Source organism: Gobius niger (genome assembly GCF_951799975.1).
Source record: "Gobius niger genome assembly, chromosome: 9".
Classification (NCBI taxonomy): domain Eukaryota; kingdom Metazoa; phylum Chordata; class Actinopteri; order Gobiiformes; family Gobiidae; genus Gobius; species Gobius niger.
In genome coordinates this window covers 2,453,889-2,478,911 of record NC_136860.1, presented here as the reverse complement: position 1 = coordinate 2,478,911, position 25,023 = coordinate 2,453,889, and the positions used below count along the sequence as shown (strand labels likewise).

Below are 25,023 nucleotides of genomic sequence, written 5' to 3'. Positions count from 1 at the left end.
TTCTCATTAAGGCAGTTTATTCAGTCAATACATCCTTACACAAACATTTCCATTATTACATTTACAGCACGATCCAAAGGGTTTAAGTTCATTCTTTTTATGCCTAACTTTGTTTAGGCAGAAAACAAAACACCAACATTTACAATGAACAAGTACAAGTGTCCAACATACACTTCAATATCCCTGAACCGACTGAAAATGGTCTGTGCTAATCAATGGGCGAGGATCTCTATGGTCCTCATGGTGGGAGCTGACATCGCTGTAATACCGCCCCCTGGTGGCCAGGGCGACTCCAAGAGACACTTGGGAGCATTGATTCTAATGGGACTTCAAACGTCCTTAGAACGGCTTAAAAGTCTGACTCCAAAGAGTTCTACTTTTTCTAAAAATCACTGTGACCCATGTGACCCATGTGACCCATGTGACCCATGTGACCCATGTGACCCATGTGACCCACGTGACCCATGTGACCCATGTGACCCATGTGACCTCACTGGGGGAGGTGAAATATTTTTAAACAGGCTGGTTTTTAGAAGCATTTCCAATTTCCACTTTCTTGATCAAGCTCTGGAGCTCTGTGGAGGCTCCGCCCTGTGAGTGCAGAGCTTCCCGCCTTTTTGCCCTTTTAAGGCACAGGCTGCGTAGGAGGAGATAGAGCGGCCATTAAGGTTCACACAGGACTCAGGACCTTTTCTATGAATGGGGCTGAATGAGACCCGCTCATCTTTATTATGTTATATCTATGGTGCTAAACACTTCTCACCCTTTCACAAACCCTTGTCAGTTTGTTTGTTCTTCTAGTTCTGAGTTGAAGTTCAGCTGCAGGTCACTGAAGGAAGGCCGGTGCTGAAAGTGAGAGAGTGTGATATATGTGTAACTAACACACGTGTCTTCTGTTCTGCAGGGGCCCAGGCTGTGAACTCCACAGGTAAAGCCGAGCACAGACTAACCACTGTGCCACAGGGGTGTGACTCTGCTGCTGTTTCAGAGCCGTTTCTGCGGTTGGTCGGGGGGGACGGTCGGTGTCGGGGGCGGCTCCAGGTGCAGGTGGCGGGACAGGACTGGTCTGAGGTGACCCCGGGCCTCGTCCCTCTGAGGTTTGGAAACCGCGTGTGCGAGGAGCTGGACTGCGGCGCCGCGGTGACGGCCCGGCAGAGCCGTGTGGGAATGAGACGAGCCGTACAGCTCGATCACAGCGCCTGTGAGAACACGTCACTCATCACATGTTTCTCTTTCAACACGGATCCCTCTGAGGCCAGTCTGGAGCTGAACTGCTCAGGTGAGGAGGAAGCACTCGCTCAGATTCAGAGATTTACATCACGCCGCTTTATGTGTGGCTACTTATGTGTGGTTACTATGGTAACACACTAACATGGCCATTAAAGGGATTTTTACATAGAGCAGGGTTAGGCAAGTTTGGGACGATTTTCATCATCGCCAAAACACCAAGGACCGAACCTCACCATTGTTGCATAAAGTTAAGAACCATTTTCTGCAAATGCAGTGGTTCTAAACGTGACCGATGTACGTGTAGAGAGAGACCACGAACTCAGGGCCGCAGTTATGATGGCTTCTTTACTGGGGGGTATTATGCAAAATGGACTTTTTCAAGCTTTCCATCATGTTATTATGTCATCCCCTCATTAAAAACATGCCTGAAGTGTTGCCTTGGCACATTCACGTATTTGTGAGTAATCTGTAAAAACTCTGATGGCGGCCATTTTAGGGATAGGTTTGCCTGAGTCCTCCTAGGAACGCCCCCACCTCCTGGAGACGCCTCCGAGCTTTCGTCACCAGCCGAGTAACCAACCACTGCTCCTCAGCAGAACCCCCTCCCCACTGATGCCACAGACAGTGTGTGGAGGGGGCGTGTCTAAAGGCTCAGAGGTTCTTAAAGAGACAGAGGCCTATTTCAAGTCATTCACTACAGCCATTTTGAGAGAGACATTTTATACAAGGCAGTTATTCTAATTTACTGCATTTACAGACCAACAGAAGGTTTGTCATCATTGTAGTGTGATATAGACTGGTGCTATGGGACTGAAAAAAGCAGAATACCCCCTCTTTAAAAACAAAATATTTACACAGGTCCATCAGGGAGGAGGAGGACAAGGAATAAATAAAAATTACTTAGAGCTCCGTGACTGAGTGGGGCAGAAAGCGGCCGTTAGGCTAACGTTATAACTGGGGCTTATACAATAAACTTAACAACCTGCTTTACCTTAATGACAAAAACAGCGACCCAAAGAAAACTATAATTTGTCATATATCGTATAAAAGATTGTATTTGTATGAACAAGCTGTAGAAATTATGATCAAAACAACCCAATAATATTAATTTGAACAGACTCCAGTGTGTTTCTGTGTAGTTTCTCATGGAAAATATTGGAAAAAAGTTCCCTTTAGGCTCACGACCCGCTTTTGAGTCCCGACCCACCAGTTGAGAATCACTGTTTTACATTATATGAGACCAAGTGGGATGTTCTGCAAAGACATTTAAAAAATACACTGCAAAAATACACAATTTCTCGCATTTTAAGAGTACTTTAGGTATTTGATCTCTTATTTGCATAATATTTCTCAAAATCATCTTGGGGGCCAGAGGTTCTGTGCTGGGGGGCCGGATTTGGCCACCTGACGTTGCCTACCCCTGACATAATGTTTTCTTTTTTTTCATTGATGCAGTCCTTATATTTGAAGAGTTTAGTGGTGCTAGGCTAGTGGTAGGCTAGTGCTAGGCTAGTGCTAGGCTAGTGCTAGGCTAGTGCATATCTATGGTAACTAGTAGCTTGCATTAAACAGTCTGACCCAAGCACAGAGCAAATCACTTCTAACACCAGACTAACCATATAAATGTGTGTGTCGACTGAATCATGTTTTAAATATAACCCATAGAACTATATATAACCCTTTTGCATTTAAAAGAACTTATATTTGAGCAGCTTCCTGGTTGTAGCTACGCAGCGGCGGAGTGATCTGCTCGGTTACCGGATCTACAGTCGTTTGTTTACCTGCGGCCGCATCACTACACGTGGGATTCACTAAGGAGTTTTCTACAAATCAGATCTGGCAACGTTTGGAGGACGAGCCCATGATTTAGAAGAGGTTTTTTAATGCCGGCTACTAGTTACCATAGACATGCACTATCCTAGCATTAGCCTAGCACTAGCCTAGCACCACTGAACTCTTCAAATATAAGCACTGCATGAATTAAAAAAATATATATGTCTCCAGAATTCAACAACACTCTGGAACACTAACTGTGTGTTCCCTCAGACTCGGTGCGGATGGTTGGGGGGCGGAGCCTGTGTTCAGGATCTCTGCAGGTCCGGGACCAGTCCTTGAACCAGTCCTGGGCCGGGGTCTGTGAGGGCGCTTTGGGCCATCGGGGGGCAGAGGTGCTGTGCAGGGAGCTGGGCTGTGGGGCTCCTCTCCTCCAGGGGGCGCTCTCTCCTCTGGGGCAGACGTTCCACTGTGAGGGAAATGAGTCTGCTCTGATGGACTGTCCCCGGACCAGGACCCGCCCAGAGAGCTGCCCCCCTGTCGACCTCACCTGCGAAGGTAACGGGGCGGGGCTGTGTTAAGGGGCGGGGCCAGGGGAAGGGGCGGGGCTCACCTGTGTGTTGTGTCCAGAGCCGCTGAGGCTGTTGGGAGGGGCCAGCCGCTGTGAGGGGAACGTGGAGGTGAAGTACAGTGACGAGTGGAGGCCAGTGTCGACCCTCAGTGACCCCTGGGACCTGGAGGCCGTGGCCGTGGTGTGTCGGGACATGGACTGTGGCACCGTCGTTTCTACAGGGAAGAAAAGAAACGTGACACAGAGATACGGCTGGATCGTCTCGTCCGAATGCGTGAAGACGGCCGCCGTGAGAGACTGTATCCAACACGACGACCCGCACGCTGACGACATGGACCTGGTGTGCTCAGGTGAACTTTCTGAACGTGTTCTTCTTAAAGCTGCCCAGTCCTCACTGAGGAACAGCCCGGCTTTCAGAGGTCAAAGGTCATTTGTGGCACCGAGAAAACACTGACGTTTGTTTCAGCTTTTGTTTCATGTGGAGAGGCCTGAGAAATAGTTCTCACGTGTGTCCTATCTTCCTAACTTGTGTCCTATCTTCCTAACGTGTGTCCTATCTTCCTAACTTGTGTCCTATCTTCCTAACGTGTGTCCTATCTTCCTAACTTGTGTCCTATCTTCCTAACTTGTGTCCTATCTTCCTAACTTGTGTCCTATCTTCCTAACTTGTGTCCTATCTTCCTAACTTGTGTCCTATCTTCCTAACGTGTGTCCTATCTTCCTAACTTGTGTCCTATCTTCCTAACTTGTGTCCTATCTTCCTAACTTGTGTCCTATCTTCCTAACTTGTGTCCTATCTTCCTAACTTGTGTCCTATCTTCCTAACTTGTGTCCTATCTTCCTAACTTGTGTCCTATCTTCCTAACTTGTGTCCTATCTTCCTAACTTGTGTCCTATCTTCCTAACTTGTGTCAAAGCGTCCTAACTTGTGTCCTATCTTCCTATCTTGTTCCCTTTACTGCCTAACTTGTGTCCTATCTTCCTAACTTGTGTCCTATCTTCCTATCTTGTTCCCTTTACTGCCTAACTTGTGTCCTATCTTCCTAACGTGTGTCCTAGCTTCCTAACTTGTGTCCTAGCGTCCTAACTTGTGTCCTAGCTTCCTAACTAGTGTCCTATCTTCCCAACTTGTGTCCTTTACTTCCTATCTTGTATCCTATCTTCCTAACATGTGTCCTATCTTCCTAACTTGTGTCCTAGCTTCCTAAATTGTGTCCTATCTTCCTAACTTGTGTCCTATCTTCCTAACTTGTATCCTAGCTTCCTAACTTGTGTCCTAGCTTCCTAAATTGTGTCCTATCTTCCTAACTTGTGTCCTATCTTTCTAACTTGTGTCCTATCTTCCTAACTTGTGTCCTATCTTCCTAACTTGTATCCTAGCTTCCTAACTTGTGTCCTAGCTTCCTAAATTGTGTCCTATCTTCCTAACTTGTGTCCTATCTTTCTAACTTGTGTCCTAGCTTCCTAACTTGTGTCCTAGCTTCCTAAATTGTGTCCTATCTTCCTAACTTGTGTCCTATCTTTCTAACTTGTGTCCTAGCTTCCTAACTTGTGTCCTAGCTTCCTAACGTGTGTCCTAGCTTCCTAACTTGTGTCCTAGCTTCCTAAATTGTGTCCTATCTTCCTAACTTGTGTCCTATCTTTCTAACTTGTGTCCTAGCTTCCTAACTTGTGTCCTATCTTCCTAACTTGTGTCCTATCTTCCTAACTTGTGTCCTATCTTTCTAACTTGTGTCCTAGCTTCCTAACTTGTGTCCTAGCTTCCTAACGTGTGTCCTAGCTTCCTAACTTGTGTCCTAGCTTCCTAAATTGTGTCCTATCTTCCTAACTTGTGTCCTATCTTTCTAACTTGTGTCCTAGCTTCCTAACTTGTGTCCTATCTTCCTAACTTGTGTCCTAGCTTCCTAACTTGTGTCCTATCTTCCTAACTTGTGTCCTAGCTTCCTAACTTGTGTCCTATCTTCCTAACTTGTGTCCTAGCTTCCTAACTTGTGTCCTATCTTCCTAACTTGTGTCCTATCTTCCTAACTTGTGTCCTAGCTTCCTAACTTGTGTCCTAGCTCCCAAAGAAGAGAAGGGAAGAGAAATACAGAAACATAGAACCATTTCCCGGCTCCAAACATCAGCAGTATGACAGAGTACAGTGTGGGGGGTGGGGTCAGGGGCATCAGGCCGATGTCCCGGGTCTGTGGTCCATGTTGTCTGTGTTTATTGACAAAGAAGCTCGTACAAAGGTTCTTTTTAAATCTATGCCCTGTCTAGTAATATTTGTAGTAAACTATAAACTCAAAGTAACCCGTGTCCCCTCAGACCTGCTGACCATCCCGGAGGTGTCTGTGTCCGAGGGCGAGTGGGAGCCGCGGGCAAAGGGCGGGGTCTGGGTGCAGATGGGGGCAGATTTCCAGGTCAAATGCTCCGTGGAGCCGCAGTACCCGGGAGGTTCCTTCCAGCTGCTCTCTCCCACTCTCAACCACACCCTGCCAGCTGTCAATCACACCGCCCACTTCCTGTTTACGGATGCAAGCCCCGCCCACAAAGGAAACTACACCTGTGTTTACCTCCTGCATGTGTACAACCACAGCTTCACCTCCAACTGGACCCTCCACATCCGCCCGGGAGGTAAGACCTACGTCCAGGTCTAGTCCTGGTTTAGCCCAGGTTCAGTCCTGGTTCAGTCCTGGTTCAGTCCTGGTTCAGTCCTGGTTCAGTCCTGGTTCAGTCCTGGTTCAGTCCTGGTTCAGTCCTGGTTTAGCCCTGGTTCAGTCCTGGTTCAGCCCTGGTTCAGTCCTGGTTTATTCCTGGTTTAGCCCTGGTTTAGTCCTGGTTTAGCCCTGGTTCAGTCCTGGTTCAGTCCTGGTTCAGTCCTGGTTCAGTCCTGGTTCAGTCCTGGTTCAGTCCTGGTTCAGTCCTGGTTTAGACCTGGTTCAGTCCTGGTTTATTCCTGGTTTAGCCCTGGTTTAGTCCTGGTTTAGTCCTGGTTTAGTCCTGGCTCAGTCCTGGTTCAGTCCTGGTTTAGACCTGGTTCAGTCCTGGTTTATTCCTGGTTTAGCCCTGGTTTAGTCCTGGTTTAGTCCTGGTTTAGTCCTGGTTCAGTCCTGGTTCAGTCCTGGTTCAGTCCTGGTTTATTCCTGGTTTAGTCCAGGTTCAGTCCTGGTTTAGTCCTGGTTTAGTCCAGGTTCAGTCCTGGTTCAGTCCTGGTTTATTCCTGGTTTAGCCCTGGTTTAGTCCTGGTTTAGTCCTGGTTTAGTCCAGGTTCAGTCCTGGTTCAGTCCTGGTTTATTCCTGGTTTAGCCCTGGTTTAGTCCTGGTTTAGTCCTGGTTCAGTCCTGGTTCAGTCCTGGTTCAGTCCTGGTTTAGTCCTGGTTCAGTCCTGGTTCAGTCCTGGTTTAGTCCTGGTTTAGCCCTGGTTTAGTCCTGGTTTAGTCCAGGTTCAGTCCTGGTTCAGTCCTGGTTCAGTCCTGGTTCAGTCCTGGTTCAGTCCTGGTTCAGTCCTGGTTCAGTCCTGGTTCAGTCCTGGTTCAGTCCTGGTTCAGTCCTGGTTCAGTCCTGGTTTAGTCCTGGTTCAGTCCTGGTTCAGTCCTGGTTCAGTCCTGGTTCAGTCCTGGTTCAGTGATGTCTCTGTTTGGTGTTTCCAGAGTCGGACGCTCAGTTCCTTGTCCGGGCGCTGATCCTCCTCCTGCTGATGCTCCTGAACTTCGTCCCGTACTTCTACTACCGCCAGGTACAAGGACACTTCCTTAACTTATGTCCTAGCTTCCTTAACTTATGTCCTAGCTTCCTAATTTGTGTCCTGGCTTCCTAACTTATGTCCTAGCTTCCTAACTTGTGTCCTAGCTTCCTAGCTTCCTAACTCACTAAACTGAAACCCGCTGACTCCTTTGTGTCGTGTGGTTTCAGGCCACCAGGGGCCGCCAGAGGAGAGAGCGAGCCCGCAGACGCAGAGCCGCCCCCTGAAGGCTGCGTCACCTCCTGATCTGGATAATTACCTGATGATTACCGTTACATCCGTTACTTCATGTTTGCAGCGCTTTTTAAATCATGTTTCACTTTTTACACATCTTTAATATAGTTTGTTTTTTCGATGATTTTATTAAATGCTTTTGTGCTACTGAAAAGTCACAATATAAATCTTACTTTAAATGTTTTAAAGATTCTTTATTTAGTGTTTTCATAACGGTTTGATTTGTTTTTGGGTGACTCGACATGATGATGAAGGTGGTGTCATTTTATATTGTGAATGAATATAATAATTTAAAAAATGATCACTGAATTAAATGTGAAGATAGAAAGATCTCATGGATTCTGTTATTGTGTTTGCACTATTGTTATTTTCCTCCAGCAAATACTCACATGTTTGTGTTTGGGTCCCGACATCAGGGGTTGGATACGATCAGTGAACCTTCCGCCTTAACAAAGCACATTTTCTCCAGTTCAGCTTCACCCAAATCTAAAAGCGGCAGTGCCACGTCTCATTTGAAGACTTACTTTTTTGTCACACATTAGAAGCGTTTCTGTCCCTTTATTTCTGTGTGTTTTCATAGTAGTTTTTACCTGATTTTGTCGGCTTTTCGTCACTTTTTTTTTCTTTGTTGTCTACTTCTACTACCACCAGGTACAAGGACACTTCCTAGCTTGTGTCCCATGTCCTAGCTTCCTTCCTTGTGTCCTAGCTTCCTAATTTGTGTCCTAGCTTCCTAACTTGTGTCCTAGCTTCCTAACTTGTGTCCTAGCTTCCTAACTTGTGTCCTAGCTTCCAAACTTGTGTCCTAGCTTCCTAACTTGTGTCCTAGCTTCCTAACTTGTGTCCTAGCTTCCTAACTTGTGTCCTAGCTTCCTAACTTGTGTCCTTTGTCCTAGCTTCCTAACTTGTGTCCTAGCTTCCTAACTTGTGTCCTTTGTCCTAGCTTCCTAACTTGTGTCCTAGCTTCCTAACTTGTGTCCTAGCTTCCTAAGTTGTGTCCTTTGTCCTAGCTTCCAAACTTGTGTCCTATGTCCTATCTTCCTAATTTGTGTCCTAGCTTCCTAACTTGTGTCCTAGCTTCATAATTTGTGTCCTAGCTTCCTAACTTGTGTCCTTTGTCCTAGCTTCCTAATTTGTGTCCTAGCTTCCTAACTTGTGTCCTAGCTTCCAAACTTGTGTCCTAGCTTCCTAACTTGTGTCCTTTGTCCTAGCTTCCTAATTTGTGTCCTAGCTTCCTAACTTGTGTCCTAGCTTCCAAACTTGTGTCCTAGCTTCCTAACTTGTTTCCTATGTCCTAGCTTCCTAACTTGTGTCCTATGTCCTAGCTTTCAAACGTGTGTTCTATCTTCCTAATTTGTGTCCTAGCTTACAAACTTGTGTCCTATGTTCTATCTTCCTAACGTGTGTCCTATCTTCCTAACGTGTGTTCTATCTTCCTTACTTGTGTCCTAGCTTCCTAACTTGTGTCCTAGCTTCCTTGCATGTGTCCTATCTTCCTATCTTGTGTCCTATCTTCCTAATTTAGGTCCTTTGCTTCCTAAGGTTCCTAAGGAACATTTTGACACTGTTTTCAAGAAGCTTTTAGATTCGGGTAAAGCCAAACTGGAGAAAAAGTGCTCGGTTCAGGCGGGGGTTAAGAGGTTCATATCTCTCTCGCAGTACCGCCCCTCCTCCACCAGATGGAGACAAAGTAAAGCCAGGGGAAAGCGCTGCAGCTGAACTCTTGTCCTCCAGATGGCGCTAAACGACATGAACGTGCGGCGTCTCGCTGTCAGAATGAACGATGGCAGTGATTAGTCCCTCAATCACAAATGACCTGAATGTGCAGCGAGTCTCAGTCTAAAAATACACAAACTCTGCTTCACCTTGAGACGAAGTGTTTTCACTCCATAAACTTGAAATTGCATTATTTCCTATAACCAAACCTGATCATATTTGTGTTATATTAATTAACATTTTACAACAGCGTTTTATTTTGATGTCAGTGTCACAGGTCAATATTTAACTCGATGGGAGCTTTTACTTTTTGGGTCAATATAGTAAAGTATTCAGACAAAACCACCTGAACAGAGCACATTCGCTCCAGTTTGGAAGAATCTAAACCAAATTTAAAAGCTTTCGTGTCAAAGTAGCAACAGAAATTAGCAGGGGCGGACTGGGACTTAAAACCAGCCCTGGACTCTGACCAGCAAGGCCCAAATTAGCGTAAATGTGACACTTCCACAAATACATATTTTAACCTCTCACCACCCGCCGTAACCCAGTGCATTTTCCCCAGGTCGACTTTTTATTTTTTTATTTTTTTTATTGGCATCATCAGCAAAAAGAACTGGAAAGGTGGTCGTAGAAACAGAAGCAAAATCATTCATTTAAATAATAAATAATAATGGTCCCAAAAGTGAACCTTGTGGTGCACCATACTCCACGGAATTCCTTTTAGATTCACTTTTTTTTTATATACTGGGCTTTACCCAAATCTAAAAGCTTCTCGACTGGAGAGCAACAATGCAACGCCTCATTTGAAAGCTAAGACCTACAAAAGTGATGGTAACTTTTTGTCATTTTTGTCATATTTTTGTTGTTTTTTTTCAATATTTTTTCTGTCATTTTTTGTCCGTCTTTTTCTCATGTTTTTGTTGCCTTTTCATCACATTTTTTATCATTTTTTCCAGCACATTTTTGTTTTTTCATGCTATTTTTCTTGCTATCTTTTTAGCTTTTAGATTTGGGTAAAGCTCAATTTCGGCGGGTCTGGTGGCCCTGGAGCCGGTGGTCCTTCTGTGCTCTTCCACAATGGACATGTGGCCAGTCCGCCCCTGAAAATGAGATAAAAATGAAAACACAACAAAAAGCCCTGGAAAAATAAAGTGAAAAAAGTGACGACAACGAGGCAACAACGCGAGGAAAATGATCCGTTTAGATCAGGTTTGTAGGTCTTAGCTTTCGAATGAGGCGTCACTCTGGCCTACAGGCTGCAGCCCTTTAGACTGAAAATACACTTGGTTAAAGCAGAACTAAGTAACTCATGCCCCTAGAGGCCATAAGCGCCACTGCAGGTGTCGTACATGTTGTGATTTTTTACGCATTAATCGTCCGTGAGAGTAAATACTACTCTGACAGAAAAGACAAAGGGACAGAGGGATATTGTTCATCCAGTTACACAATGGAGATCATTGTTTTCACTCAAACTTGGCTGTAAATACTGTTTAAGTGGTGCTAGCCCACAGTTAGCCTGTTAGCTTCTTCTTCGTGATTCCATTAGCGTGTATTGGTGACTCCAAGTTGCAATTGTGGTTTTCTGTCCAGAGACACCGGGGGGGATGAAACACCCTCTGATCATCCCATTAACACTTGTATCACCCCCAGAGGGACCACGGGAAGAATTTATTAAGGTGAACAAGTTACTTAGTGCTGCTTTAAGGCGGGGGTTAAGAGGTTAAAAAGAGTTTTTCATGTGACACATAGGAGCTGGGTAAACATCCTCATGGACTCCACACTCGTCACTGCTCCTTTTCAATATATTCCCGTATGGAACCGAACATACGTCGCTAATCGCTGCCGAATCCAAACAGGAAGTGGGGGCGGGCTCTGGAAGATCCTCGCTGTCAGCCACGAGATCTGACCTTTGAACTTAAAATTCTTCAGGAGATTTTAAAAAAAGCAAGAAACGGCGTGACTCAAGAGGCGAAATGTCTCCTGAGACGTCATGTGATCAGCATTTGACCTGACATTTATCGAACATTCGAGCGACTGCCGTCCCACTTTTGCATGTGGAACACAGGCTCGTCTCTCTCTGACCGTACTTTGGTTTTCGTCCTTTTCTAATTTCAGGGAACTGGCTCCAAAAAACGAAGCCAAACATCAGCGTGAGCGAGCGTCAGTCCGGGCTGAACGCCAAAGGGCCACCCCTGACCCTCGCAAATGTCCCGCCCTCTTCCAGCCAATCCACAGGCGACCTTCGTGCCGGGGAAATGTCGAGCTCGATCTCGTTGGACAAGCGGACTGGACGTAGCAACGCTGCCATGAAGTCTCAGAGCGTTGTAATAATCCGAGCAGGAGCAGCTGATTCGTAATGACAGGTCTGTGGTCAAAGATAAAGTCTGCACCGGTCACCTGACGAGTGTTTGACCACACGGCTCTCCCTAAAGGTTTACAAACTGACCACAGAGTGACATCAGCTAGAAACAAAGCAGGAAATGGACAAACGGGTGAATGTTCCATCTCTGTGAAACCACTGAACATAATGACTTCATTCACTGATCCCTGAGGATAAAGGAGCCCGTTACAGACATCTACGAAAAAGAAAACTTCCAGAAAACGTTATTAATCCCAAAGGGCAATTCACTGTTTGTAGCAGCTGTTCGATATCTATCTGACATTAAATACAACACTGCCTGGATTTGCAAAACCAGAGAAGATGCTGTAGGAAAATGGCATTTCATGTAGAGCGTGAGGAGGAGCTGAAGTATCTCAGGTCTGGTTCTCAGGGAGGAACAGATGGACCGAGAGATCCACAAAGTCAGCAAGCTCAATAGTCAAATCAACTTTTTACCAACTAGATTGTAAGGCGTAATAATACCAGGAGTAGTTCGACATCCGCCCCTGATGGTCCGAGCCCGAGATCAGAACCCTGCGGGACGTCACTGGTGAGGCCCTGGGACTGTACAGCGATCATGGAGACATGCTGGATCTGTTTGACAAATGAGAAAATAAAAGGAAAGAATTCCACAGGTGTCCAGCAGAGGGCACTGTCATAATGAAAGATCAGGATAGAAACAACACATTGTCCTCACGTGGGAAATGGACAGTGTGCCCCTGGGCAGCTGTGGCTACAATAGTAGTCTACGACAGTAGTTCTCAACCTTTTGGAGCTGCGACCCCCATTATAACAGTTAAAGGGGTTCGTGACCCCCACTTGGATCACACCATGAGAAATAGGAGCATTAGCCTACATAATTCTGTATAAAAACAAAGAAAAAAACAAAAGTTCATCAAACTACGAACAAATAATGTCACTTTGGTAAAATAGCAAACACATGCTACAATAAAATATTAGATTATATGCTAATGAGAACATGGCTATTATATCCAAATGATCTTGAGACCCCCCAAAATTTGTCTCACGACCCCCAGGTTGAGAACCACTGGTCTACGACCACGGAATGTGGACTGAATGAATATTGACTAATGTAGCTCAGTATTATTCATTTATTGAAATAAAGTTTCCTCAATAGTATTTTCCCAATCAAACATTTTTTTAGTTAGGAGCTTTAGTTCATGGACCCGGCGATGCACTCCTGATATATTTTAGACCCGGGAAATATTAGCCTGGCATCCAGACTAATCTCCGGTGTTTATTAATGAATAAACAGGAGACTAGTCTGGCGACCCTGTCGTAGAAAAGCTACTGCTTGAGGCGGGACTAATGTGGGACGACCGAAGCGCAGCAGCCAATGAGAACATAGCAGATGTGACGACAGAAACAGTGACAAGAAAGTTGTATCATTGGGACATTAACGATGGCGCTCCTGCCACAGGGAGTTCAGTAAATGACTTCTGTCGTTTATGTCAGAAAAACTTCAGAATACAAGCAAACCGGAGCATTACGGGAAGCGGTTGCTTGTGTTGAAAAACTACAAAACAAAGGCGCAACAACGTGACGCCCGTTCAGGGAGCTGCTCTGATTGGTCGGTCGGCTCCATATCGCTGCGTCACTTCCTTTTGAAAGCGCAATGGAGTGTTGCCAGAGCCTCTTCTGTAAAGAGGCGGAGTCTGGTTGGCGAGACTAGGGAAATATGTACTTGGAGACCCTGATATCGCTTAATAGGAAGCACAGAGGAGCTTTCACTGCGAAGGTAGAAGTTAATGAGGATAAAGTGAAACTAAATAATGATGCTCACACATGCGTGTCCTTGGCCTGACATGGTAAACATGGTCACACTGCGCTCGACACTCTTAAAGGAACAGGCCACCGTTTCTCCAGACTGAGATGTTCTTTACCTGAGCTTAGACGAGTTCATGTGTACCTGTCTGGACCAAAGATGTTGCTCCTTCTGTCCGTTTTCCCTTTTTAAATACGGCTACGTGAGAAGTTACACGATCCAAGTATAAACATGTGGATAAAAAGGAACTATATTGTAAAGCGTATTAACACCACAGGAGCAGATACTTTATTGATCCTTATTGATGAAATTCAGTTCAATGAAAGAGCCCCAATCAGCACATACACACACATCACACACGCTTAATGATAAACATATTGTGTATCATGTTTTGAGTTTTGCGTCAAAGGGGAAATGTTTTTGTTTTCATGATTTCACGTTCCGACATAAAAAGCCACAGATGAAGAAACAGTTTGGTGCTTTGAGAAACTTGGTAACACAGGCTTGTAAAGTGCAATACAAGTGTAAGCCATTATTAACCTCTTAACTCCTGCCTTAACCCAGCATATTTAGTTAGGAATTACCTAAATGCTTCTTGACGACAATTTACAGATTATAGGCCATGGCAACGCCTCATTTGAAAGCTAAGACCTACAAAACACTTAAGCTTCTTTCTCGTCATGGTTTTCTTGCTTTTTTGACATATTTTGGTCACATTTCTGTGGCTGGTTCACAGTTACATCACACATGACATGTGACAAAAATGTGGTAAAAATGTGGTAAAAATGTGACAAAAATGTGACAAAAATGTGACAAAAAGTTATAAAAATGTGGTAAAAATGTGACAAAAATGTGACAAAAATGTGGTAAAAATGTGACAAAAATGTGGTAAAAATGTGACAAAAATGTGACAAAAAGTTATAAAAATATGGTAATAATATGGTAAAAATGTGGTAAAAATGTGGTAAAAATGTCACAAAAATGTGGTAAAAATGTGACAAAAATGTGACAAAAAGTTATAAAAATATGGTAAAAATGTGACAAAAATGTGACAAAAAGTTATAAAAATATGGTAAAAATGTGGTAAAAATGTGGTAAAAATGTGACAAAAATGTGACAAAAAGTTATAAAAATATGGTAAAAATGTGGTGAAAATGTGACAAAAATGTGACAAAAATGTCACAAAAATGTCACAAAAAAGTTATAAAAATATGGTAAAAATGTGACAAAAATGTGGTAAAAATGTGACAAAAATGTGGTAAAAATGTGACAAAAATGTGACAAAAATGTGGTAAAAATGTGACAAAAAGTTATAAAAATATGGTAATAATATGGTAAAAATGTGGTAAAAATGTTGTAAAAATGTGGCAAATATGTGACAAAAATGTGACAAAAATGTCACAAAAATGTGGTAAAAATGTGACAAAATTGTGACAAAAATGTGGCAAATATGTGACAAAAATGTGACAAAAAGTTATAAAAATATGGTAAAAATGTCACAAAAATGTGGTAAAAATGTGGTAAAAATGTCACAAAAATGTGGTAAAAATGTGGTGAAAATGTGACAAAAATGTCACAAAAAAGTTATAAAAATATGGTAAAAATGTGGTAAAAATGTGGTAAAAATGTGACAAAAATGTGACAAAAAGTTATAAAAATATGGTAAAAATGTGGTGAAAATGTGACAAAAATGTGACAAAAATGTCACAAAAATGTCACAAAAAAGTTATAAAAATATGGTAAAAATGTGACAAAAATGTGGTAAAAATGTGACAAAAATGTGGTAAAAATGTGACAAAAATGTGACAAAAATGTGGTAAAAATGTGACAAAAAGTTATAAAAATATGGTAATAATATGGTAAAAATGTGGTAAAAATGTTGTAAAAATGTGGCAAATATGTGACAAAAATGTGACAAAAATGTCACAAAAATGTGGTAAAAATGTGACAAAATTGTGACAAAAATGTGGCAAATATGTGACAAAAATGTGACAAAAAGTTATAAAAATATGGTAAAAATGTCACAAAAATGTGGTAAAAATGTGGTAAAAATGTCACAAAAATGTGGTAAAAATGTGGTGAAAATGTGACAAAAATGTCACAAAAAAGTTATAAAAATATGGTAAAAATGTCACAAAAATGTGACAAAAATGTGACAAAAATGTGACAAAAATATGGCAAAAATGTGGCAAAAAAGCAATGGAAACATGGTTAAAAAAAACCAGCAAAAACAACTAAAACCTGATAACAAACAAGGCAGAAGCTTAGATGAGTTTGGTAGGTCTTAGCTTTCAAATGAGGCGTTACACTGGCCAATAGGATGTAAGATCTCCAGTCGAGAAGCTTTTAGATTTGGGTAAAATTGGAGAAAATGTGCACGGTTAAGGTGGTTGTGACACAGACACTGTTATTTCATCTGTGGAAGAGACGAGTCTGAAAACGAAACAAAAGTGTTTTTCACAGATATAAAAGACTTGTGGAATTTATTTATTTATTGATTTATTTCAAATGTCTCGTCCTTTATTTAAATGGACTCCGGGAAACAGATGAATAGAATTTGAAAACGCTCTTCACAAAACTCTCCACTTCGCTGCAGCTAAACTATAATTATTATTCAGAGTCGTGATGAGAAAAACACTCGCCGCACGCCCGGCTTTGTTGACGTTGCGTTGCCGCGGTTACGTGTCAAGGGAAAACGAGGAATCGGTGACTTTTCAGTTCGGAACGTGAAATCATGAAAGCGGCAGCTCTTTCTGTAACTTCTGTGAGTCGCTCCGAACACCGGCGTCACGTTCGAGGACCTTTGATAAAAACGGCTCATTCAGAGTCATCTCCAGATAATCAGCTTTTACCCAAAAGCACAAAAAAAACATATTTCCCTTTGACGCAGAACGAGTTAAAGAGCTGTTTTTATGCAGAAGCTTCAAGTGCATTTTCACGCTTTTCTGATTATTGCTTATGGATAAAGTCTGTGGAAAGTGTTAATCAAAGTTTTACATCAGGACGGTTTTAACCTCTTAACTCCCGCCTGAACTGAGAGCATTTTCTCCAGTTCGGCTTTACCCAAATCCTGTAGGCCAGTGTAACGCCTCCTTTGAAAGCTAAGACCTACAAAACTCATCTAAATGGATCTTTTTCCTCACGTCATCAGATTTTTTCCCCATCATTTTTTGGGGTATTCAACTAATTTTTGTAACTTTCTTGTAATTTCTTTTCTTCATTTTTTTTTTTCATTTTTTGTCACATTTTTTGTCACATTTTTGTCGTTTTTTTTTTGTCATTTTTCCTTCAGTTTTTTTCTTCACTTTTTGGTCATTTTTTGTCCATTTTTTTATCACATTTTTGTCAATTTTCGTCCATTTTTTGCAACATTTTTGTCACATTTTCATCATTGTTTTCGTCTCAGTTCTGTTGCTATTTTCTGTTGCTATTATCAACTTTTTTCGAAAAGCTTTTTGGATTGGAGTAAAGCCAAACTGGAGAAAATGTGCTCGGTTCAGGTGGGAGTTAAGGGGTTAAAAAGGTTTACAAGTAAGAAGCTTGAAATCCTCCTGCTCAGACTGGTGGCTCATTTTAATAAGAGACGATGTCCTTTATCCACCGGGTCATTACCTTTATGGGCGGAATTACTCGGCGCAGCCAGGGGCCGGAGGGCGTCCGGTTTGGGAACCTCGGGATCTCATCTCCGGGGAGGTCTGCAGCCGGGATGAGGATCAGCTCCTCCTAATCCGAGGCAATGGTTCTCCTTCTCCTCTACAGGTCGGTGAGGAGTTCAAGGATCTCGGGGTGGTGTTCGGTGGTGGTGAAGAGGGAGCTGAGTCCATCTACGTTCCTCACCTGTGGTCATGTGATCTGGGTAATGACCGAACGGAAGAGATCATGGGAACAAGCGGCCGAGACGAGTTTCCTTCTCAGGGTGTCTGGGGGGTGAGGAGCTCGGAGTAGAGTCGCTGCTCCTTCACGTGGAAAGGAGCAACTGAGGCTCAGGCATCTGTTCCGGATACCTCCTGGTCGCCTCCCTCAGGAGATGTTCCAGGCATGTCCTATTGGGAGGAGGCCCAGACCCAGGACACGCTGTAGGGCAGGGGTGGGTAAGTCTGTGTCACGGAGGGCCGATATTCTTCATTGCCAAAACACCAAGGGCCGAAACTCACAACTTTATCCCCCCTTCTCTATACAAATATATATAATATATGACCTAATGGAGGGTTTTGCTGGGAAATGTGAAAATATCGAAAGTATTTTCCTTTTCACGTATATTTGATCTCTGATTCTGCTCATCACCTACAAAGCCCTCAACAACCTGGCCCCCCCCATACCTCACAGAGCTCCTACAACGCCACCGCCCATCCCGTCGCCTCCGCTCTGCCAACTTAAACCTCCTAAAACCCATCACCAAATCAAAGCACCGAACCCTGAGGGACCGAGCCTTCGCCATCGCCGCCCCCACCCTCTGGAACTCACTCCCCATCCACAGCAGAAACTCAGACTCACTGGCCACCTACAAAAAACTGGGATCAGGGGGATTTCCTGAAATTCCCGATGGGCCTGATTGACAAGTGTATTAAAGGGACTATACACTTTAAAGGGACTATAGGGATATTTCAGGATTTTTGACATAGGGCCTCATTTCCTCGTTATCCATAGTGTTGCTGATTTCTGGAGATATTTTTTTTTGTAATTCATGCAGTTCTTATATTTGAAGAGCAACGTGGCGCTAGGCTAATGCAAGGCTAGTGCATGTCTATGGTATCAGCTAGCCTGCATTAAAAACAGTGTGACCCGCTCCACAGAGCACCTGAGGCAAATCACTTATAACACCAGACTAACCATATAAATGTCTGTGTCCATAGAATCATGTTTGGAATGTTATAAGTGATTTGCCTCAGGTGCTCTGTGGAGCGGGTCACACTGTTTTTAATGCAGGCTAGCTGATACCATAGAAATGTGCTAGCCTTGCATTAGCCTAGCGCCACGAAACTCTTCAAATATAAGAACTGCATGAATTACAAAAAAAATATCTCCAGAAATCAGCAACACTCTGGATAACTAGGAAATGAGGCCCTATGTCAAAAATATAGAGGCTGCAGTTACACATATTAACCAGAGGTGGCAGTAGTGAGCATACAATGACCAACTTTCATCCAGACCCTTTAAGAGGTTATTGTCATTTGATGTAGATTTGATTCTTTGTAATGTGACCCCTGTGGAACATGTCAGATGTCATGTGACCCAGACCAAGACCCAGACCAAGACCCGAGCCAGGACCCAGACCAAGACCCAGACCCAGACCCAGACCCGATCCAAGACCAAGACCAAGACCAAGACCAAGACCCAGACCCAGACCCAGACCCAGACCCAGACCCAGACCCGATCCAAGACCAAGACCAAGACCAAGACCAAGACCCGAGCCAAAACCCAGACAAAGATTCAAACCAAGACCCAGACTAAGACCCGAACCAAGACCCAGACCCAGACTGAAACAAAGACTCTGACCAAGACCCGAACCAAGACCCAGACAAAGACCCAGACCAAGACCCAAGCCAAGACCCAGACCAAGGCCAAGGCCAAGATTCAAACCAAGACCCAGACTAAGACCCGAACCAAGACCCAGACCAAGGCCAAGACCCAGACCAAGGCCAAGATCCAAACCAAGACCCAGACCAAGGCCCGAACCAAAGACCCAGACCAAGACCCAGACCAAGACCCAGACAAAGACCCAGACCAAGACCCAGACAAAGACCCAGACCAAGGCCCGAGCCAAGACCCAGACCAAGGCCAAGGCCAAGATGCAAAAACCAAGACCCAGACTAAGACCCGAACCAAGACCCAAACTAAGACCCGAACCAAGACCCAGACTAAGACCCGAACCAAGACCCAGACCAAGACTGAAACAAAGACTCTGACCAAGACCCAGACAAAGACCCAGACCAAGACCCGAGCCAAGACCCAGACCAAGGCCAAGATTCAAACCAAGACCCAGACTAAGACCCGAACCAAGACCCTGACCAAGGCCCGAACCAAAACCCAGACAAAGACCCAGACAAAGACCCAGACAAAGACCCAGACCAAGACCCAGACAAAGACCCGAGCCAAGACCCAGACCAAGGCCAAGGCCAAGATCCAAACCAAGATCCAGACTAAGACCCGAACCAAGACCCTGACCAAGACTGAAACAAAGACTCTGACCAAGACCCGAACCAAGACCCAGACCAAGACCCAGACAAAGACCCAGACCAATACCCGAGCCAAGACCCGAACCAAGACCCAGACCAAGACCCAGACCCAGACCCAGACCCAGACCAAGACCAAGGCCAAGATTCAAACCAAGACCCTGACCAAGGCTTGAACCAAGACTCTGACCAAGACCCAGACCAAGACCGAACCAAGACCTGACCACAGACCCGGACCAACACCCAGACCAAGATCCGAACCAAGACCCAGACCCGAACCGAGACCCGAACCAAGACCCGAACTAAACATTAAAGAGAGAGGGAGCTCCATAACTTCAAGGCTCGACCTGGAGCTGGCTCATGGCCCTTTAGTACAGTCTGCCTGCGCGGCGACAGTGACTGAATGTTCCTCTTTCATCGCCCTGCGCTCATTTCCAAAGAGAAGGTCAAATGGTAAAGAAATAAAACCAGAAAAATGCGCTGAGACTTTGCCAAACCATAAAACGGAGCTACAGTTTGTTCTGAACCCGTTAGTGTCAATGTCAGCCACACGTTCTGCTTTTTAGATTTAAAGTTCAGCTCCTGCACAAAGTTCAACGCCTGCAAATGAGTCAAATCAAAGCTGTTTTAATATCCCCGACACAGGCGAGGTTTATTTCAAACACCTGTGAGATTAAAGCTGCGAGTAACGGAGGCTCCTGAACGCATCATCTGCAGAGACGTGAGGCTCTGACGGGGCCTTGGATCTTTAATGACTGTGTCCGAGTCCTGTCCCGCCTCCAGGGGATGGATGGCTTTAAACGGACAGAGGGTCAGTCCGGACACTTCACTCCAGACTTATGGAGACTTTATGCCTCAGTGTAATAATAATAACAATATCTCATATGTTCATGATGCGGCAGAAGAAAAAGAAACATCTGAACTGAAGTGGATTATATCAAAGGATGAAGCAAAAATATGGCTCCAGTTTATGACAAAAGAGTTTAGTTTATACTTCTACGGCATCAGCGCTTCCTTCTGTACTTGGTTTTGTACTGGTTTTATTGTGTCATTGTTAAAACCCTTAAAGGTCCTATATCCTGCAAAATCGACTTTTTGGAGCTTTTATGTTGTTATGTTATTTCAGTAACACTTTACATTACGGGCCGGTAAGTCCATGGTACTTACAGTGGTAATTACTAGTAATGCCAGTGGTACTTATTGTGGCACTAAACGTGGTAATTACTAGTAATAGGGGTTAGGGTTAGGGAGTCACAGAGTTACCCCTGTATCTCTCATTACTAAGAGAAACAGGGGTAACTCTTAGTGATGAAGGTTGTACTTCTGTTTACTATGGTACTTACTGGTAATTCAAGAATACTACAGCAGCAATTCATAGGTAGTAAATGAGGTACTTCTACAAACAGAATTAGGGAAAACAAGAAGTACAACCTTCATTACTAAGAGTTACCACTGTTTCAAGAAGTACATACCTTGTAATTCTCACTATAGTATCTGCAACATCGCGTGGCGGTCGGGGACAGTGTCCCTGGATTGGCAGACCGGGGTGGTGGTCCCTCTCTTTAAAAAGGGGGATCGGAGGGTGTGTTCCAATTACAGAGGAATCACCCTCCTTAGCCTCCCCGGTAAGGTCTATTCCGGGGTGCTGGAGAGGAGGATCCAGCCGATGGTTGAACCTCGGATCCAGGAGGAACAATGCGGTTTTTGTCCTGGTCATGGCACACTGGACTAGCTCTATACCCTCCATCGGGTGCTCGAGGGTTCGTGGGAGTTCGCCCAACCAGTCCACATGTGTTTTGTGGATCTGGAGAAAGCGTTCGACCGCGTCCCTCGTGATGCCCTGTGGGGGGTGCTCCGGGAGTATGGGGTCCGGGGCCCTCTGTTAAGGGCTGTCCGTTCCCTGTATGACCGCAGCAGGAGCTTGGTTCGCATTGCCGGCAGTAAGTCAGACCTGTTCCCGGTGCGTGTTGGTCTCCGCCAGGGCTGCCCTTTGTCACCGGTTCTGTTCATTACTTTTATGGACAGAATTTCTAGGCGCAGCCAGGGGCCGGAGGGTGTCCGGTTTGGGAGCCTCAGAGTCTCATCTCTGCTGTTTGCGGACGATGTTGTTCTGTTGGCTTAAACAAACCAGGACCTTCAGCTGCTCTGGGGCGGTTTGCAGTCGAGTGTGTAGCGGCCGGGATGAGGATCAGCACCTCCAAATCCGAGGCCATGGTTCTCCACCGGAAAAAGGTGGTTTCCCCTCTCCAGGTCGGTGGGGAGTCCTTACCTCAAGTGCAGGAGTTCAAGTATCTCGGGGTCTTGTTCACGAGTGAGGGGATGGAGCGTGAGATCGACAGACGGATCGGTGCGGCGTCAGCAGTGATGCGGTCGCTGTATCGGTCTGTCGTGGTGAAGAGGGAGCTGAGTCGGGGCAAAGCTCTCGATTTACCGATCGATCTACGTTCCCACCCTCACCTATGGTCATGAGATTTGGGTCATGACCGAAAGGACAAGATCGCGAATACAAGCGGCCGAAATGAGTTTCCTTCGCAGGGTGGCTGGGCGCACCCTCCGAGATCGGGTGAGGAGCTCAGTTACCCGGGAGGAGCTCAGAGTAGAGTCGCTGCTCCTTCACGTCGAAAGGAGCCAGCTGAGGTGGCTCGGGCATCTGTTTCGGATGCCTCCTGGTCGCCTCCCGCGGGAGGTGTTCCAGGCATGTCCTAGTGGGACAAGGCCTCGTGGAAGACCCAGGACACGGTGGTGGGACTATGTCTCCGAGCTGGCCTGGTGTCGCCTCGGGGTCCCCCCAGAACAGCTGGAGGAGGTGTGTGTGGATCGGGATGTTTGGGCATCTCTGCTGAGACTGCTGCCCCCGCGACCCGACCCCGGATAAAGCGGAAGAAAATGGATGGATGGATGGATGGTATCCTTTAAGTACCACTGTAAGTACCACAATAAGTACCTAGGACATACCGGCCCGTAATGTAAAGTGTTCCCGCTATAAGAAAGAACGAAAAAAAAAGCATCTGAACAGATTGTGTTTGCACTGAAAGTTTTTCCACATGCGCCTCTACATCTGGTTCTATCATCTGTTAGTGTCACAGCGCCTCACACAGGCCTGGAGGATCAATCACAGGCCTGAGTCGACCCATGTGGACGCTCACGTTTACTGAGCTGCTTCAGGCTCACAGAGAGAGTTTCTGAAAACATGAGCGTTTTGTCTTTGTGTGGATATAGCCTAAACTTTATACTGCTTCATGCAACACGTGGTGTAAATCGTAAACAAACATGGCATCGGCGAGTTTAACGAGCTCCTGTTTCTGGAGTCAAGAGAGTTTTTTTTATTTCAACCATGAGAGAACTAAAAGTAGTGAATATTTTAGATGGAAAGAAGCACCGTGTCACTGATCGTTTTCCTCCGCTCTGTCCGAAAGGCATGAACTGCATCAGCTGAACTCTCTCCCTCCAGACCTGACTTTAACCTTCCCCCCAGAGCTCCCTCTCCTGGTCCACGTCGGAGCAAAGGCAGACCCAGGACGAGGAAAGGAATTACCCACAATCTGCCATCGCTCTGGACGTACTGGATGATAAAACATTTAACACATTAGCTTCCAAAACAACAACAAAAAAACAGCTCTCCCAAACCAGCTAGAACCGGATAACGTGTAATAACCGGATTACTGCAGCGCATGTGAACGCACTCGCCCCCGTCTGCAGGAGCTCCACTTTATCCACCACGCTGTGACCTGTGGGGAGACGAGGCTGAGGCGTGGGCGGCAGATGGAAGTGTTTGGGCGTGTCGTGGCTTCGCTCTGGGCTCCGTCTGTCACGCTGTCATGTTCCCGTCACCCATCGCCACCGGACCGACTCTCACCCGCCCTGTGTTTAGAAAAAAGGTCCACAGCTGCGGAGCCACGGACGTCACAGGGACGAGCTCAGGGCGGGAGCTGCAGGAGGACGGGGAATCAGCCGAATGGAGATATCAGTGTGAAAGCTGATATACATACAGTATTAGAAAACAGGGTGACCAGGTCTAAAGAACGGACAGAGCCAGGTTTAAATGTGCGGTTACTGCACCAATAATAGACCGGGAGACCCCCTCCTCAGGCACATTTTTGCTACCTTTTCCAAACTAGTATCTTTCAATAGAGTATGGCTCAATCCGAAACCATCAATTTGTAGCCTCTAAGCACTAACACTAGCAACTAACTCCTTAACCTTTCATGGGTCGACTGTTAGACCTCTATGCAGTTAGGGAACTAGAGCTTCAGCAGCATTTGAACAATCCGTCCGTCCTTAAACAGGGGAAAGGGAAGTGACATCACCAACAGCTGTTTTTCTTCTTCTTTAAAGTCATTGGTGGAGTGCAGGCCAAACAAAAGTGCATGTCGCCCCCTACTGGACAGTGTCCAACAGCAACATAGTGTCCAAACAAAGACATTTAAAGGAATAGGCCACCGTTTTTACATACTAAAATATGTTCTTACCTCACTTTAGTCGAGTTAATATATCCCCGTCTGGTCTTTGTCCGTGCGCTCTGCCAGGCAAACGGAGCACATACGCAGCCTCTCCCAAATGTCATATAGCTCCGAAAAAGCTCACGATAGAAGCTACCAAGCTCTTCCACGTGTTCCCTATTTAAATAAAGTTACGTGAAGTGTTTTCATGCGAAGTATATTTACACAGAAATGTAACATGTCGATTTTATAAGCAAATAAAAAGGGGGACTATATTGTGAGGCGTAATGATACGAGGAGTAAAACGTCCGCGCAGTAACTCCTAAAGGTTATTGACGGAAGTGAGCGGGGGAAGTCTTTAGGAGTTACTCATGGAGTTACTACGCGGACGCTGTGCTCCTCGTATCATTACGCCTCACAATATAGTCCCCCTTTTTATTTGCTTATAAAATCGACATGTTACATTTCTGTGTAAATATACTTCGCATGAAAACACTTCACGTAACTTTATTTAAATAGGGAACACGTGGAAGAGCTTGGTAGCTTCTATCGTGAGCTTTTTTGGAGCTATGTGACATGTGGGAGAGGCTGCGTATGTGCTCCGTTTGCCTGGCAGAGCGCACGGACAAAGACCAGACGGGGATATATTAACACGTCTAAAGTGAGGTAAGAACATATTTTAGTATGTAAAAACGGTGGCCTATTCCTTTAAGGAGAAAAATAAATCCAAATGATCCAAACATTTCCCTTTAGTGTTATTTTATTTCAACAGCTGTTTCTTAAAGCTACAGCAGCAAATGATCCATGCGGCTTAAGTTTCTACTAAATGAAAACAAAAGCATTTAATCTGTTTCCTGAGTTTCCTCTTTAACACTGACATGTGACTGAGCTGTGGGGACGACAACATGGATTTATCACTTTTATAAAGTTTGGCTTGTGCAGAATCTTAATTTTTAATTATTATTATTTTTATTGTTAAATGTGCTCCTGTCAA

The 25,023-nt window shown here is 44.9% G+C and overlaps 1 protein-coding gene across 1 annotated transcript; it reads left to right on the top strand.

Annotated features, from left to right (window-relative positions):
• Positions 1-742: 742 nt before the first annotated feature.
• On the top strand, positions 743-7,528 carry LOC306968256 (CD5 antigen-like; the record flags this gene model as incomplete). The annotated part of the gene is made up of 7 exons (XM_079563598.1): positions 743-779; positions 905-1,279; positions 3,277-3,561; positions 3,634-3,924; positions 5,885-6,193; positions 7,210-7,295; positions 7,472-7,528. 7 exons carry the CDS (start codon positions 743-745, stop codon positions 7,526-7,528), a joined length of 1,440 nt encoding a protein of 479 aa, XP_079419724.1.
• Positions 7,529-25,023: the final 17,495 nt, after the last annotated feature.